This window comes from Sebastes umbrosus, chromosome 13 (genome assembly GCF_015220745.1).
Source record: "Sebastes umbrosus isolate fSebUmb1 chromosome 13, fSebUmb1.pri, whole genome shotgun sequence".
NCBI classification, from domain to species: Eukaryota; Metazoa; Chordata; class Actinopteri; order Perciformes; family Sebastidae; genus Sebastes; species Sebastes umbrosus.
In genome coordinates, this window is record NC_051281.1 from 10312922 (window position 1) to 10331383 (window position 18462).

Sequence of the window (18462 nt, forward strand, 5' to 3'; positions counted from 1 at the left end):
ATTGCTAATAGGGAACCATAACTTCAATGAGGTAATCTCTAAACTTTTTGTATGAAGCCGTGCAGAGGATGGAGCGTGAACAGCCGGTGTGCATGGCACAGCGGCGCCAGGTGGAAACCTGCTTCCCTGCAGCAAAAGCTCGACTGGAGAGGCCAGACACACCGCCATCCAACGTTAAAGATCCAAAGTAAGCACTCTACATATATTGAGCGTCATCTTTTCTTGTAAAATATCTAGTGTAACCGGTAACACTGCTGTCATCACGTGCTTATTAACCGTTGTTAAATAAATTTCTCCTTTTGCAACACCTGCTTTTGTAGAAGACTTATTCATATTTCTTGTCTTTAAAAAAACAAGGTATCACATCAGCATCTTGTAAATATATGGTTAAATTTACATAAAACTACAAGATAATCACACATCTTAAAGAGAATCAGCATTAACCAAAAGCTTTGTTAACGTCTGGTAACAGGCGAGCCTCATTCCTGACAGGCTGGTTGGTGAGTCAGTACCTGGTATGCCAGCAGGTAGCAGAGTGCAGCCAGGTCAATGATAGCCCTCCAGGTCTGTTGGTGATCCTGAGCCAGCTTCAACAGCAGCGTGGCAGCGTGCAGGTAGAGGTGACCTCTCATCTCCACAAACACCTCACACAGATCGTCTGTGTGGCGGCCAGCAATGCTGCTCAGCGTCTGCATAGCTTGGTCAAAACTACACACACACAAACACAGTTTTAATACACAGCAGTTTCAGTGTTTCCCCTATATTCATTCTGCAGCAGCGAATTATGATGGCTACAAAATGTCCATAGGACCTCAACATGACCTACCCTGTGAGTGCATCAAGGCTGGGCTGCATGCTGCTCTCAGACAGTGTGATTCTCAGCAGGCTGCAGTGGGCCAATAGCAGCTCTCTCTGGAGACGACGGCACATCTTCTCATTACTGGAGACGCTGGGCTGGTCTAGATACTCCTGCAACAAAGACCATCCATTGTTTTAATATTATTTTGAAGTTAAACAAGTTAGATTTAAAGATATTAAAAATACAACAGAGCACTATAGAAGCTTTAAAAAATGCACACTTATCAAATATACTGTGCTGACCTGCAGTGTGCGCACCACCACAGTGTACCAGTCCAGGCTGTGGCTCAGCATGCCCCTTTTCTCAGCAGCCAGGCAATGTTTCACGGCTTCATCCAGCCGTCCGTCCTGACAGAACAGCTGAACCAGCTTCACGTTCACATGAGAGTCACCTGGCCTCGCCGCCAGCTCGGCCTGGAGGAGGTCGAACAACCGGTTCCAACCCGGCTGACCCTGACGACTCAACAAACGCTCCTGCATAGACATTAGTTGAATATAAGTTACAGAAATGGCATAAGATGACTTCAGCAGTTTACTGATGCAGTGAATCTTGTTGGAGATGAAAGAAGCCTCACCTTCAGGTTGAAGACTGCAGGGTTACCGGGCAGCAGCTTGTCAGCTTTCTCCACCCAAAACTCTGCTCTGCTGTCACATTCCTGCTTACTGACCAGTAGCTCTGCCACCTTCAGCACCAGGTCCCTCTGGGCTGGGTTCAGGTCCACTGACCGCTGCATACACACAATAGTTTTGAATTTTCAATTAGTTTTTATTTTATTTTAGTTTGGACTTTTCGATTTCATTTTAGTTTTAGTTTAGTTTCAATTTTTCAGAAAGGTTTGGTTTTATTTTTTATATATTTAGTTTTACAGTAGTTTTTCTTTGTTTATATTAGGGACAGGTTGTCTCAAAATACAAATTACATGTAGGAGAACTGTGTGGAATGGCCACAATGTTTAATCTTCACGCTACGGCTGCACAATAATAAACAAAATAATACCTAATTGCGATTATTTAAACCTGGAAGGTCAAGTCTGTTCTCACTGTTTTTTGTCATTCAATGTCACGAGAATTGACAGAAATTCACGCCATCTCCTTTTTTTCCAGTTGTGATATATTATAGCTAAAAAACTAAAACTGACATGAATTTACATTCATTTTTAATTTATTCATTTTTTTTAACCAGGCAATATAGTTCAGTTTCAGTTTAGTTTTTATTGAAGGATATAGCTTTTATTTAGTTTCAGTTTACTAACAAGATTTTTCACTGCTTATTTTCAATTTAGTTTCAGTTTACTATGAAAATCCTGCTGTAAACATGTGATCTAGCCAGAGGGCAATAATGTTCCAAAAACAAATAAAGACCAGTAGGATGGCTATTTTTATTACACCACAGAATGAGGTTATTAAGTAAACATGATGACTTGAGAGTCAAAGGCGAGAGGGTTGCTTACATTGTGCAGACTATAAATCCCCCCAAAGCAAATTTGTGATTTTGGGCTGAATAAAACTGAATTGAGACTGAGAGTTTGTTAGCCAATCGACTGGAACCAACATCATTACATTAAGCATCACTTCTGAAAGTATGCATGCAGCATAGCATTCATATTATGATAATATGGTAATGCAGGTATGGACGGGACTATCAAAAACTGTCACTGCTGGTGGGTTTGAGGGAATTAAGGGGCATTAAATGCTCACATTGCTGGATTAACTAATGCATCTCAAACCAAATTTATGTTTGCAACTTTCACATTTCACATAATTGACACCATGTATTTTCACATGGATCTCTGCATATTAGTACATTGCTGACATTGAATTTCTTCAGCTATGTGCATTTTTTATGGGGTGTAATAGCAATACTGAAATATTTTTTGGCTACCCTGATAGATAGGGCCACATTTATGCTGACTCACAGTCCTAATAGGAGAGTCTGTAGACTCAAAAAAGAAAAAAGAAACTGAAAGATTAGGAATAAGGATGTTATGAGAGTCAGATGCTGCAGCATCTGCAACAAATGAGGTGTAATGACAGTTACAGATTTCTATCCACACTGTAGGGTTGGCTGCCTCGAAGTTAAAGGGATAGTTTGAATGTTTAGAAGTGGGCTTGTATGCAGAACTTATCCATAGCCAGTGTATTACCTACAGCAGACACCCCCAGTTCTGAGAAACAGACAGGATTACCGATAAGTGTGCAAAGCAATGTACTGCTGTGGACGAGGGCCGGCAACAAAAACATTTTTTATCCACCTAAAAGAAAGGCTCTTCTTAAAAAAAAAAAAAAAAAAAAAAAATGTTTAAGTGTACTCTATATTTAGTATAATTTCACTGCTTTATCTTGCCGTCAGACAGCCCTTTCCGACAGGGAGCTGAACTGAAACTTATCTATGCTGTCTGCAAAGCAGCCAGACCCGGTTTACAAGTTTACAGATAAGTTTCACTTTCAGTTCAGCTCAGTTCACCATCAGAAAATATTCTAAATATAGAGTGCACTTAAAGGATGGGGTATGAGCTGACTATTATGAACCACCTGGTGTAATTTTTTCATTTGACAAAATCCCATCTAGTAGTTAACGAGAAGCCTCATTAACTATGTGGCTCACCAGATGCACTCATTCCCATGTTTAATTAAACCCATCTGAATTAGTGTAACTTTATGAATGAATTTAACATTTCATGACAATTTTTGGCAATTATTTATTACTCTTAAGCTTATTGTTGGCACTTTGTCTCGTTCTAAATCCAAAGTGTATGACTACTTACAGATTGCAGTTGCACACTGTATGATAAATGTAGTAAATTCAAGTGTAGGGAAACCGTAATTAAGTCTTGGCCTTAAGTACTGGGCATCCCCATCCTGATCTGATCAGTATTAAGATGGACTGTACATGAGCCAGTTCATGACACATAGCACTTTTTAACCGCAACACCTCTCATCCATCCACGCACACAAACAATAACAGGCCATCTAACTTGCTCAATGACCCTTTACACATGTGAACAGGAGGAGCCAGAATTTGAACCACCAACCCTGCAATTAATAACGTCAAATGCAGGGTTTGTGGAAGAAAGGCTTTGCACTTTTTCCCCCGGTGACATGTTCCTCCTACCTTGTAACATCCTACTGCCTTGCTGATGTCTCCCTCTCTCTCGAAGAGCTGTCCAAGGAATTTGTGTGCTTTCGGATCCCTCTCCTGGACTTTGAGATACTCTGATACATGTCTAGGAAGAGCATGAAAAATGCAAGATTACTGACAATATAATGAAGACGTCTTGAGAAGCAATAACACATTCAGTCAACAACGGGGAGGCTTACCTTTTTGCAAGTTCATATTCCTTTGCTTCAAAGTACAATTTAGCGAATAAAAACCCTTTGATTGGCTTCTGTGGAAAGAAAACATTGAAATGAATATCAGTGACCCAACAGTGATTTGAGTAATTTTAACCATATTTATCTTGCTCGTTAGGTTAGCTAGCAGACACAAAGATAACATTATTAGTCTTATTGGGAAGTATTTATCCTGGATATAAATGTCCTGATATGGTAAAAGTGAACAACATATATCAGCCAACAGTTATGTGATTATTTCCACTTGTGATTTACTGCTGCCCTTCCTTGCCCAGCAGACTAGAGCTAGTGTTGTTGACTTGTGCTTGCTGAGGTTTAATATCTACATAGGTACTTGATACTTTAGATTATGTGGTGCTAGGAACTGTAATAAGTTATATTCACATATTCAATAATAATCAAGTACCCAATTTAAAAACAAACAAACAACTAATAATTGCATATAACTAAGAAACTTTGAAGCATGAGCTTCTCATCATTTAATGTCATTTTTATCATTTAGTTATTCGACTTTGATGTGATTTTATTGATGACAATAAGATAAGATAAGATAAGATGAACCTTTATTAATTCCCGGGGGGAAATTCAGGTGTCAAAGCAGCAAAGCGCAGATACAGAGGTACAGTTTTAAGTTCACCAGTGGTTAGGAGAGGTGGTTGCAGATAGGTGCAGATAGGGTGCAAGTGTTTTAAGTATAAGATTGTAGCGATAAGTGCAGAAAAATATAGGTATTTATTATGTTAGTAGTATGATATCGATCAGTTACTTGAACTTCTGCAACTTTGCTATCTTAACATCAAGAACCACAAAGGAAATACTGTGATTTCTTGACTTTGTCATTCGTGTAGTTTAAGTGTGATTCATTACCCTTGATGTCCCACAATGTCAAATAAACCTAAACTTGATATCTATGATATATGATATGTTATGATCTTAAAAGATTCAGAATTAAACTTTTAGAGCTGAACTTTAAGTTAGCGATGCTCCAGTCCAGCAACTTTCTGTTTACAGATAATCTAGTCAGCAAGTTAAGCTATATTGTAAAGTTTTCTGAACAGGTTTTTTTTGGTGTGCAGCTAAACTAGTATAGCAGTTACACGTGTTAACGTCACATGCTGGTTAAATTAATGTTGTTCCAAGTGTGTAAAAGTAGTATTAAGCTTATACAAGTAGTCAAAGTAGTTGTGAGAGTGGTGGCTAACTAGCATTAGCTAACATGCTAGCTTTTGCGCGCCAGCATGTGTGTATGGAGGTTGCTAATGTGACGTCACGAGGACGCGTCACATCTCGCCGGTTAGTTAGCTGGACGCTCGCGCTGCTAGCCCAACGGACAGTTAACAACCGTTAAAACAGTAAAGCCAACCGATTAAACCTCATCTTAATTAACTAATTAAAGTACAACATTAAGTACAACTAGTGCTCACTCGACGCCGGTTGTTTCCTCGTAACCGGCCTGTTTGACTGACACATTATTAAGAGTGTTAAGAGAACACACGCTGGTCAGACATGATGATAGTTAGCAGTTAGTATGCTAACGGTAGCTCAACTTACCTCTTTGAGAGAAGGAGATGAACTCTGCACCGACGAAACGTAGCGGTCCACTTCAGCCTTACTCCGCCGCATGTTCTCCCACAAAAACTAACTAAAAATGCGGATTATAGTGCATAGAATACCGAGGAATTGACAAAATATAAAACATTAATCTGGGTTCGACTGTCAGTCCGTTAACGTGAACTCCCCATGGTGATACTGCGCAGTCTCAACACCGTCAAATGGCAGAGGGGGTCACATGGGTCTCCTTGAACCAATGAAAAGAGAGGTTTCAGTGTGACGCACGATGACGCACATATTTTGAAGGAGAAGGTGGGTTGTCCTGGAGTGAACCATCTTAAGCACCACATATATACTCTTTGTATAAGGTGTGCATTATTGTATAATTCAAATAGTCTGATAATTATTCTTTTTTTTGTGATCAATTTTTTATTGGTATTTAAGCAAAATGATATAGGGTGGGGTTACAAATTGATAGGTCAACAATAGAGTAAAAAATATATATATATATATATAATCACAAATGTCCATGTACTAATCAATACAGAATTGGCAAGCAGCTACAGAAAAAAGAAAATGAAAAAAATAACAAAAACAAACAAACAAACAAACAGGAAGAAGGAAAATAACAACAAACAACAACAAAAAGTCATTTAAATAAAAACTTCTGCGCCCCCCTCCCCCCACCTCCAAATACCTCCCTTTTGGTTCCCTCCCATCCCACCCACCCTAGACCTTTGGGATAGGGTGTACAATTATATGAAGGATTTAATTGTAGTGATTGCTTGTTTCCAATGTGATATATTTTCTCTTTTTGCCAAATGCATGTTTGCAGCCCAGTGTTCCATACCTGCTATATCTAAGAAGTCAAGAAGCCATCTTTGTATATTGACAGAATGTGGAGCTTTCCATCTGCAAGCTATTAGTCGTTTTGCAGCTGTAAGGCCAGCTAACCAGAGACGATGATAATTATTCTATATAATAATAATAATTAAACACCAATTAAACATTATTTTTTTTATATTTTGCAAGAATTACATGGATATTTATTGACAATAAAATTAGGACTATAAAAATGTAAATCCAGTAATAGATGCAATGTTTTAAACAAAGCTATTTAATTAAACCATGTATATTTACCTCTATATCCGTGTTGTGTGTGCTTTATGCATCTTAAGTGGGAGTAAAGTTGCCCCACAACACCTACTCAAAATTTTATTTATCCAAGGAATGATATCATAGCTCAAGTAAGTCCAATTATGTTATGTATGTATACACTATAAGTGTGATTAATATTTGCAAGATGCAATGTTTTAAACAAAGCTATTTTATTAAACCAAGCATATTGACTTCATCAGGGACAGATTACAAGTACTGGGAGTGTGTATTAAGTGTCATAAAAGCCGTAATTACCTTTATATACGTGCTTTATGCACCATTAGTGGGGGTAAAGTTACACCACAACACCTACTCAGCATGTTATTTATCCAAGGAATGATATCATAGCTCAAGTAAGTCCAAATATGTTACTTTCAGTGTAGAACAATCAAGCCAAAGCTGCTAAAAATATGTAGAAACCATATATATATAACAAAAAATACTCACTATAAGTGTGATTAATTATGTGTATTTAACCAAAAGAATCAAAAACTTCACTACATGCACACTGGCGGCATTGACATACAACGTTTATTCAGATGAGTTGACAGATATACCTTACATATAATGAAAAATAGCTTTCCATTCAAGTCTAGAACATGCACTTTGGTGTGTTTACATGAATAAATACTGTCTCTTGACAAGCATTGTGAGGATAAAATACAGTATAAGAGCAGTGTCTGTCTGTGTAGAGTCATCTCCGTCGCCCAGGTAGTAAGATATCAAATAAAACTATCCGCTGGACTATTTTTAGTAGAGCTGAAGTTCTATTTCTACATGACATATGAGAAATGTTGTGGCACAAGTAGTGAAATTCTCAGTAACTTTGTATTTCCATAAAATAGTGGAATGTGTTTTTCTATTTAACTACTATGTAAAAGCATAATATGATAAAATACTGCTCAAGTGAAACTATTCATTACCATTTGCAACAGTTGGCTTTCTTTCCTAAGAGGGTCTGAGCCCAGAGGAAGTCGGTACACCTCTCTAAGAGGATCACTTTCTCTGGATTACAAACAGCAGACACATGGTCTCCAACATCTAACATTACTCCCACATCCGGTCTCTGCATATGCCGCAAGCCATCATGCTGCAAGACGCACAGAGTTACCAGTTGCCGTGCAATAAATCCTGTTACTGTGAAGCTTATTACTGTTACTGTTCAGTAGTTGTTGACAGCGTGTCAGAGGTGTTGCTTCATCTCAATGGTAATTTTAAAGCTGCCGGTATTGTGTTGAATTGGACTTTGAATGATGTTTTTAATATCCAGTCGCCATCATGTATTCACTGTAAATGAGAGTAGATAAAACAAAAACTGAACAGTATAAACTTGGGATTTATATTGGCTGTTGTATTGGATTATATTAGATTAGTTGAAAACTATTAACTATTTTGATAATCGATTAATCGGTTTGAGTCATTTTATAAGAAAGGAAAGTCTAGATTTTCTGATTACAGCTTCTTAAATGTGAATATTTTCTGGTTTCTTTACTCCTCTATGACAGTAAACTGAATATCTTTGAGTTGAGGACAAAACAAGACATTCGAGGATGTCATTTTGGTCTTTGGGAAACACTGATTGACATTTTTCACAATTTTCTGACATTTTATAGACCAAACAACAAATCGATTAATTGAGAAAATAATCGACAGATTAATCGACAATGAAAATAATCGTTAGTTGCAGTCCTAAAATGCATAGCACATAAGAAGGCAATCCTAAATACTGCAAGTGACGGTTGAGTCCATCACTGTAGCATTAAGGAGGCGACAGTACACTGTAGATGCAAAAAGAAATTCTAACTTTATAAAGCTAAACACAAACAAATGTTTTGCATAATATTAAAGAAAATACACATTAATAACCCACAAAAATAATACATGTTGGTGGAAAATAGGAAATATTAGAGATACTATATACACATTCAAGCTGCATTTAGCTCATCTTTCTTTGGGTTTACTCTGTTATTATACGAGAGTATCAGTAAGTCAAACAGAGGACATGTGGCTTGGCATCATGAGACAAGTTGGTGAGCAGATGAACGGCCTGTCAACACGCATTTTATCATTCTCATGTTTCTCTTACAGCTCATATATCGTTTTGAAATACAGGACCATCATCATCTGTGTTTAAGTTTAATGCATATAGTAAAATAAGGCAAGCATGTGAGAAGTATACAGTGCAGTGTTTGAGGAAAAGGCACTGAACAGGTTAGTTTTAAACCTACTGACTGACCGACCAACAATCTGCCTGTCGTGTCAGTTTCAGGCTCATGAAATGATCCTCTGTAACTGAAAAAGCTGAACCTAAATGTAACATACCAATTATATAAAACACACAAATGCTATCTTATACGATTGTCAATTCTGGAAATGTGACTACTCGGGGTCTCATCTGTTTCTCCCTCAGCTGCTCAGCTGTGTGTTGTTTACTTCCGGGCGACGGTTTCCGACAGCTTCTTCAGCCTCTTCTTCAGCTCCAGAGGGAACTTCTCGTAGCACTTCTTGCACACCGGCTTCATGTCAAACTCCACAAACTTGTTCCTGTGGAAGAGAGAGTTATGGCCGCTGTTACAGTTTGGATGTTAGATGTTGTCGTCACTCCCAGTATGTACATATCTGTGTCAATGATATGTCTACAAGCATGAAACATGGTTTAGTAACTTGCTGGTTTGTATAAACACTGTAGAGCACCGACAATCACACATTTCATATCGTTACACAAAACTTATGCAACAGCATATAAACTGAAATGTTGACATGCATGTATTATGAGAAAAAACAAACACAACAAAACTCTGCAGTCAAAAGTGAATATTGTGGATGGGCACTTTCAGATATTTATTATTTTTTTATCATTTTATAAAATGTTGATATTCCCAACTGCCTCTTCTTTTGCCTCTGACATTTTGCCTTTGCATTTCCTGCATTATGTTACCCACTTTCTAGCTTTCTAAATTGTTAGCCTCTGTGGCTTCTAGACACCGTCAGTAACATTAATATTTCCGTTGCTTAGCAACGTTGTTCTCACGACTTAACCACTTGAGTGCCAAGCATATTGTGTACACGACTTCCCAGGTTGTAAACACGAGCTTACGAGTTTCATTTGAACACACAATTAGTCATACTGAACTCTGTCCATGCCTTCTTTGTATACGGGGTGTTGGAAAATCTTTCTAAATAACACGTAGTTCCTGAGAAATGGCCTTTTTTAGATGAGATGTTTTTATATCAGTGTTACCCAAACGTTTTTTTCTGGTGACCCACTTCATATTATCTTGAAAAGGTTAACCAGCCATGTCGAAGAGATATACGTTTGACAAATCACGATTTAGTTTCATGAATGTGTTATTGAAAACATATACATGTTAAATTTCACTTTATTATTATTACTATTATATAAATGAGACCAAATAAATGCATTTAGGTGGAGTTAACAGGCTGTGTTGTTTTCCCTCTCATCAGTAAAACAAGCAGAACGTACGATAGCCTTTCATTTTCGATTCAATGTAGGCTACAATAATCAGAACAATACAAACATTCAGGCTCCCTCGTGTGGCTCAAAGGTGTACTGCAGATATAAATGTTAAATAAAAGACTATGGAAGAAATTCTGCAAATTTATTTGGCGACCCTAATTAAAAAAGCGACCAACCTGTGGTTCTAAATATTGGACATTCTTAATAGTTTTTCATGAACTACACTTCCTTGAATGAAAACACCTATGAATCCCAGGACTGTCTACGTCTATATGTACTGATGTAGATCTACATGCAGATTCAATATCTCTAAACATGTTTTATGATTGAAATAACACATTTTGAGAATTGTGAAGCCTTGGCAGTGGTACAAAGTGCTCTACGAGTGCTTTTTGGCTGTTTTCTGTATTAACTGCCTTTAATTCCACTAACACTGGCAAGCTCTCTAAACCTTTCCCCCCCCCCAGCTGTCCTGGACGACATTTGCTCCCAAAGCAGATAATCGCTGGCAGGACCAGGGCACGTGTTACACCCGGTGGGACCTCAGCGCTTTCACAGCTGGGGCCAGAAAGCTGCCGGAAGTAATTAAGGCTTTACCCTTTATTCCCAGACAGACCGGGAGACCCAGGAAACAACGCATTCCCTTCCCCATGTGACTGATCTGATTTGCCTGTTTGCATCGCGGAGGTTACCAGCGTTAATCCTGACTAGTGTTTCTGGCTGAGAGGTGGTCATGTAGCGACACATTTCCAGTGTTAAGTCACTCAAATATGTCATGTTCATGGCATGTTCACCTACTAAATGTCTGATTTCATCATTTGGCTTGAAAGCCAGATGAACTATGAGTAATAAAAGTGGCATGGTGCATGTTTGAAATATGATGAGAATGAAAAAGCAAAAGAATAGAAACGTAAAGAAAGATGGAAACTGACCAAAGGAAGAACAGTGGAAGTGAGGAAAAAGGAGAAAGAACGGATCACAGACACATGGGTATTAATTTCTTCTTCTTGTCTTTTGAGTCGCGTTCGCGCTTGGCCAGCCGGCGTTTCATGTCGTCCGGCAGTCGTTCGTAGCAGTGCTTACACACCGGCTTCAGATCCACCTCCACAAACTTATCCCTGATGGAGCAGGGAGGAGGGAGAGATGGCGAGGGGTGGGAAAAAGGGGGAAGAGAAGGAAAGAAAAGGTAGGAGGAGGAGAGAAGAAAGTTGGAAAGGGCAGGGAAAAGTGGAGCAAGAGAAGCACAAAGAAGAGGGATGATGAAAGGGAGGAGAGGTGGAGAAACAAGTCCACAGAGACACACAGGATTATAAGAGAAAGGTGAAATAAATCAGGAATGAACAGGATTGAAAAACAGACAGTTAACAGCAGCTAATAGTTCAAGATGCTGGGTAGATGTGAAAGAGAAACATGACAGACAAAGAGTGAGCTTGGCTAATTCAAATGATGTATAACTTATACCAAATGAGGACATAATCGAGGTTAACATGTGTAGATTGATCCCACTCCACAGTGATGGTCTCAATGTTACAGTGTGTGTCTCTTTGACTTGTGTATGACTTACTTGAGGGTGAGCTTGGTGTTGCAGGTAGAGCAGGCGAAACAGTTGACACACCAGGCCTTGTTGAGGGCCGACACCACTGACAAAAACAGAAGAAACACCGTTACATGAGGCACCATTCCACATTACCAATATATCACTAAAGTTACATGGATTTAGTCTGAAATTGACAATCTTATTTTCAAGGGAAATCTACCAGACAAGAAATATGCACACAATGTACAGATCAAAATACAGCCAATTTAATATAAAAGACAAGTACAAGGTAAAAGGTGCTCTAACGAACACTGATGTTAATAGAGCAGCACTCAACCCATAAAACAAGTTTTCTTACCATCTCCTTCAATAACACGGTTGCAGTGGTAGCAAACATCTCCAAACAGCTGAGTGTGACGAAGGGAGAGAAACACAGAGTGAGCAACACGGTGACACGTCTTATGAGTTATGAAATTATGCAACACAATGCAGCGCTGACAGTCTTTATCATGGCTCATCTAACATACTGTTAAAAAATAAACCCCATGCAAACAAACACAGGCTACAGAGGCATTTGTGTTGTATTGTGTTGGGAATAAAACCCTCTAACACTAGGTGGAGTTGTTACATTGACTAAATGGGAGATAGCAAAGTTCAGACTGAGAGTTGTTCAAAGTGATTTCTTTATATTCTTAAGTCAAGCAAGTGGTGGTGTAACTAGCTCAAAGACTTTCTGGGATTATTTTGTTGATAATAGTGAATGCAGTCTTGTACTTATATATATATGTGTGTGTGTCTAGAAGTGTTCAGAAACAAGAAAAACTACACTGTGAACAAATTGAATATCTCACATACAGTATATACCAGTACGACTTGTGTATGTCGCATTTTTTTCTCAAATGTCTGCCAGTTGTTGCAATTAAGTGAAAAATGACTGTAAAATAAGGGTGTAAGAAAATATTGAAAATATTGAATATCACAATATTATGTTTTGTGATACTGTATAGGTTCTCAAAAAGACTGTATACATTTTTTAATTAACATTTTGCAGATTAACTCACCCTAAAATTAGATTTTAAAATTTGCAATGTATCGCAACAACCCTGTAACCCCTGGAATCATGATACGTATCGTATCGCCAGATTACTTTTTTTTCTTTTCTCTTTTTTTAAATTGTATCACCAGATTCTTGCCAATACATAGCCATACTGTAAAACTGATCAAACTGGTGCATTCATGTGCAATATTATAGACTGAAGAAATTACTAGTAGGGTTGCGAAAGCATTGCTGCAACTAAAATTTTAGATTTGTCGGACTTTCCCACATGACCGGGTGGTCTCCCACCCACCCCACCCCCCATCAATCATTCCATCATCACTTCATACTGAGCTTATTTTACTCACATATAAATAAAGAAATGGAGATTTAATGACAGGCACAACATAGCACAGCATATTGTGTTCAACATAGATATCCCCGATAGCGTTGAGTGTTACCTGGTTATAGTGAGTTTCACAGTAGGCCAGGCCCTTGCGTTCGTAGTGACGGTGTCCCAGGAAGGGTTTCTCACACTTAGCACACACAAAATGCTGCAAACAAAACCCACGGCCATCGGCCAAGCACACATGGTTAGAACAGCCGTCAGTCAGTACATTATCACATTCAGACCGTGTTACGGGCAGCAGCACGGTCTGGTTTAATTAGACATCATTATCAGGTCAGACCACAACCAGATCAATTCAGTCCAGACGTCCTGTTACTGCGTCCAAGCAGGATACAGACAGTAGAGAAGGAGGACAGAATAGTGAGCTCTAGAGGGCGTGCTAATCCTCCAAACAGACATGTGGGGAATTATTGGTAGGGTATGACAGAAATTAAACTATTTCTGATAATGTCCTCACAAACAACTGAATGAGGACACCTTGGATGAGTATGACAGAGTGGGGCTACACCAATATGGATGTTTAAAAGCCATGTTAATCTGGCTCTGGACCAAAGTATTCGACGGACAGACAGACAGCAGTTGTTGAATTTGTATATTAGTGTAACCCTCGTATGGAGGCTGGGCGATTCTAGCCAGGCTTGGAGAAGTGAGACACGGGGCAGCAACCAACATCAGGCCATTCCTCAATCAATCCTGAATCCCCTCACCATGTCAAAGTGTCTCTCACAATAGGCACGACCACCGCGCTCAAAAAACGGGTGGCCCTGAAACGGGCGCTCACACACAGCGCATACATGATGCTACATGTGGAGGAGGGAAGACAGGGAAATGGCCATAAAATGTGAATAGACAGAAGAAAATATGATGAAAAGTGGTGTAGTGACGCCAGAGAGAATATAACAAAGAGACAGACAGTATAATAGAGGAATGATGTTTACAGCTCGGAGATGGAGCGCACTGAACATAACTGTGGAGATAAATCTGGGAAAAGTATGAATCACACATCTGGCACATATTAAAATGAACTCATCAGAATGAAATGAATGAAAACCAACAAGAGAGAACAGGAATGAATGAAAAGCTACTTTCAGTTTCTCAAATATGTATAAGTAAATTGCATTTTAGCAGGAAACCATAAAAGAATTATTGTAAATATTGGGAACCTCAGAGACTTCTGTTCAGTTCTGTATACTTTATATAGAAAACAGAGTAATAATCACTTATAGACATTATCATATAACATGTAAATACATCTGGAACCAATCTAACAGACTATACCAAACAAATTGAATGAATTAAGTAGTGTCTCCTAAGCTTCAGGTAATTGAGGTTGTTTTCAAAAGTTTAACATCGTACCTCCACATGCCACTGCTTGCCCATGGCATTGACCACACGGCCCTCAATGGGTCTCCTACAGGCCCCGCAGATGGGGACCCCCATCTTGTCGTGGCAGGGCAGACAGTAGAGCTCCCCCTTCAGCTCCCTGGCATCGGCCGTCAGCTCCTTACTGCAGAGAAAGAGGTAAACAACACTAGATCAGCTCTGCTTTCACACAGGTAACACAATGTAAATAAGCATGTAAACACATTCCATAGTAACACTCTTAAACGCATTCTCCGGTTATCAATGTTAATTTCGTTAAAGAAAACTATAACATATATGTTCGTCAACAACCTTTCTTTCTATGACTAAGACAATATCGTTGACGAAATAAAAAGAGACTAAAATGTAGTTTAAAATCTCTCTTTATTTTCATCACCTTCCACCTTCTCGTTGACTAAAACTAGACTAAAACTATGAAGGATAAAAATGTGATTCAAGACTAGGAATAAGACTAAATCTAAACTAGCAGCCAAAATGAACACTGATGGTTGTCGATGCAAACGAAGTAGGAAAGAAGAAAACACGTAATAACACCAAATCTGGTGGGTCTGGTTATAATACAATAAAAGACTTTTCCACATAAGATTTCATGAGACACGTGGACAGATCACAGCATGACACACACCTACAATTGCAATTACACAGTTTGTCCAGCAGAGTGCAGTCTTTGGTCCATCATGTTGTAGCAGATTGAAAGTGCTGCATGTGATGAGTATTTGTTCCATGTCTGCTTCAATCATGCACTTTTATTATTATCTATTTTGTTGGATCTATGAAGTTTTCATGATGACAACAAACATTTTGTCAGTGAATTAGAGTTGCAACAATTTCTATGTCTCATCGCAATATATTCAATACAGTGTGCATAAACCTGGCAGCATCAGGATTGATGTGGGATTAAAAGACCTCTATCTGTAAATCTGATGTGTTTTCAGGACTATTTACAACCTGACGCAAAGCACCCTCCATCTACTGAAGCACCCAGTCCTCCCACTGCCTTCATGCTCTGAATGATTTGTGAGACCGACACAGCTGGACGGGTTTGTGTGTGTGTGAGTGTGTGTGTGTGTGTTTACCCGCAGTTGTTACAGTTGAAGTGATCAGGGTGGTACGGGTCGTTCTTGAACAGGAGAGGCTGCTCCTCAATGATGGCGTGACACTTCTGACAGATGTACTTGCCGAGTCCCCGAGCTTTCTCTCGGTTGTGACATGGACGACACAGGTGCCTGATGGGAGAGAGAGAGAGAGGATCAGGTGAGAGGAGAAAATTACAAAAAAAAAAGACTGATGGAGAGATAGTTTACACGATTAGACACTTTACTGATCTTCTTAGATTCATTCTGTTTAAACCCGGTATTTCTGCAGAGTTGCAGATAAAGATTAGGTTTCACTATAATTATTAGTATTATACTATTTGTAGAATTAGATTCCAGTGGAGGCTGCGTAGGATTGTTTCCAACTTGTGTGATCCAAACATTTCCAAAAACACCAGAGCTAACTAGACCTACGCTGCTAGCTCTCTCCAACTACACCAACCACGTTACAATAGGTGTATAGAAGTTGTAGAAACATCAGCACCAGATAATACAGCATCATAGAAAACATCATCCTGCCTTGCAGTAGATATAAATTGATATGATTAAACAACTATCACCAGTGGAATAATGACAACTGATTGTAGAGGAACTGACCTTCCAGCATTCTTAACAAATCCAACATCAGCGAGCACAGTCTGGCAGATATCACAGCAGAAACAGTCTGGATGCCAACTGTTGTTCATAGCCTTGATCACGCGGCCAATGATGAACTCACCTTAGAGAAGAACAGAAGATTATGGAGAACTTGTTCATGGATATTGTTTAAAGGGTATAAACTCATAGCATCATCTCCATTTGACCCTGAACAGGTAGGGGTCAGGTAAAGAAAGTGGATGGATGGTGTTGATCCTCTGTTACTGCAGTTCCTGTACTCACCACACTGGTGGCAGCAGGGAGCGAACAGCATCTGGAAGTCATGTTCACAGTATTTCCTGCCTTCAAACTGTCAACAGATAAACAATTTGTTCACAGTTAATTAAAGCACACAACTGTACATTAACACAATTTAATAGCAACAACATTAATAAAAAGTATAATCCTAAAAGAAAACATCTTTCCAAACCCCTATATACACAAATACATTCTACTGTAGCATTCTTTTTTAAATCAAGATCATTTTATTGGGTTGTTTTTGCAGTATATAGCAAAAGTACAGCGCTATTCGGTAACCAAAAGAGAATGACAGGTACGAGTATACATTATTAGCAGCTTCAGGAATTTCCCATGTGAATACTGAAGCGAGTATCTGATTTTTTCAAGCTTTAAGCAAGACATGATGTCCGCCAACCATTGTGTGTGAGTGGGAAGGGCAGCGCCCTTCCACCTGAGCAGGATTGCTCGCCGAGCCAGAAGGGAAACAAAGGATAAGGTGCGTCGTTTTTCTGCAGTTAATTGCGTCTCACTTCCGGTGACCCCGAACAGAGCAACTAGAGGGTTTGGTTCTAATTTGACGTTTAACACCTGAGATAAAGTTTGAAAGATCTCCGTCCAATAGTTTGTAAGACTAGGGCGTGACCAGTACATATGAATAAGGGAGGCTTCAGTGCTTTTGCACTTGTCACAGTTGGGACTAATCTCAGGATACATGCGAGACAGTTTGGCTTTTGAGATATGAGCCCTATGCACCACTTTAAACTGAAGTAAGCAGTGACGAGCACATAGAGAGGATGAATTAACCTGCTTCAGTATGGAATTCCACGTATCCGGTGATAGAGAGAGGCCTAAGTCCTCCTCCCATGCTGCTCTGAGCTTGTCCATGGGGGCACGCTTCAAGTCTAATATCATGCCATAGAGAACGGAGATAAGCCTTTTGTGCGATGTATTTTACTGTAGCATTCTTACCAATAGAACACTGTTATGTTGATCAGAAATGACAGCATCAATATGTCTTTGTTACCCAGCTAAAATATGAATCAATGCATGACGTTTTCTCATGAAAAACTAAATCTCAATGCAGAAATGCCATCTGTCGCACAGTGAGAAGTCTTCTATTATTTTGTGAGTTAAAGTGGAGGCTAAAGCTGTTATATTTGATTAATCAAATTTGTACAGAAAGCGGCCGAGGAACAGGCTGGATCTGAGCTGCTTACAGAGCAGTTTTGAATAGCAAGCTCAAATCTATCAAAAGTAGGGCAGGAACGCAAATTTGCTAGAGTGAAGATACTGGCATCATATGAAACTAAAAAAACTAAGGAATCCATCGGTACCATGTCAAACTAGCTTGTCGAGAGGGAGGCTAAATAATGCTCCAAACTTGCTCTAAATTACTCTCATGGCCATTTTCAAAGGGGACAATATTTGTCATTGTTTTGCGTTATTAATTGATTTTCAATAATTAATATATACATACATTTGCATAAAGCAAGCATATTTGCCCACTGCTATGTTGATAAGAGTATTAAATACTTGATAAATCTCCCTTTAAGGTACATTTTGAACAGATAAGAAATGTGCGATTAATTTGCTATGGACGATTAATTATGTACAATCATGTGATTAATCACGATTAAATATCTTAATTGATTGACAGCCCTAAAAATTAAATCTCAATGCAGAACTGCCATCTGTGACACAGTGAGGAGTCTATGTTGGAGTTCTATTATT

General features: G+C 38.9%; 2 protein-coding genes across 12 annotated transcripts in view; both read right to left on the minus strand.

The window, feature by feature from the left end:
• The window catches only part of ranbp2 (RAN binding protein 2), a 28518-nt gene extending 22523 nt beyond the window's left edge, over positions 1-5995 (minus strand). For 3 of the 4 annotated variants that reach the window (XM_037788881.1, XM_037788884.1, XM_037788882.1), the window contains exons 1-7: positions 5761-5994; positions 4177-4244; positions 3971-4082; positions 1434-1586; positions 1102-1332; positions 827-969; positions 513-708 (exon numbers count right to left, since the gene is read on the minus strand). In XM_037788881.1, the coding sequence (XP_037644809.1) occupies positions 513-708; positions 827-969; positions 1102-1332; positions 1434-1586; positions 3971-4082; positions 4177-4244; positions 5761-5832 (975 nt within the window). In that variant the 5' untranslated portion in view covers positions 5833-5994. Of the gene's footprint in view, positions 1-512; positions 709-826; positions 970-1101; positions 1333-1433; positions 1587-3970; positions 4083-4176; positions 4245-5760 lie in introns of all 4 variants that reach the window. The other variant, XM_037788883.1, reaches the window with a different exon arrangement.
• A 2708-nt stretch (positions 5996-8703) lies between these two features.
• Positions 8704-18462, minus strand: part of LOC119500477 (LIM and senescent cell antigen-like-containing domain protein 1) — a 35729-nt gene continuing 25970 nt past the window's right edge. For 5 of the 8 annotated variants that reach the window (XM_037790207.1, XM_037790209.1, XM_037790206.1 and 2 more), the window contains exons 3-11: positions 16735-16801; positions 16453-16573; positions 15838-15987; positions 14735-14885; positions 13431-13523; positions 12292-12340; positions 11961-12036; positions 11329-11514; positions 9324-9462 (exon numbers count right to left, since the gene is read on the minus strand). In XM_037790207.1, the coding sequence (XP_037646135.1) occupies positions 11373-11514; positions 11961-12036; positions 12292-12340; positions 13431-13523; positions 14735-14885; positions 15838-15987; positions 16453-16573; positions 16735-16801 (849 nt within the window). In that variant the 3' untranslated portion in view covers positions 9324-9462; positions 11329-11372. Of the gene's footprint in view, positions 9463-11328; positions 11515-11960; positions 12037-12291; positions 12341-13430; positions 13524-14085; positions 14179-14734; positions 14886-15837; positions 15988-16452; positions 16574-16734; positions 16802-18462 lie in introns of all 8 variants that reach the window. The other 3 variants (XM_037790203.1, XM_037790205.1, XM_037790204.1) reach the window with 3 other exon arrangements.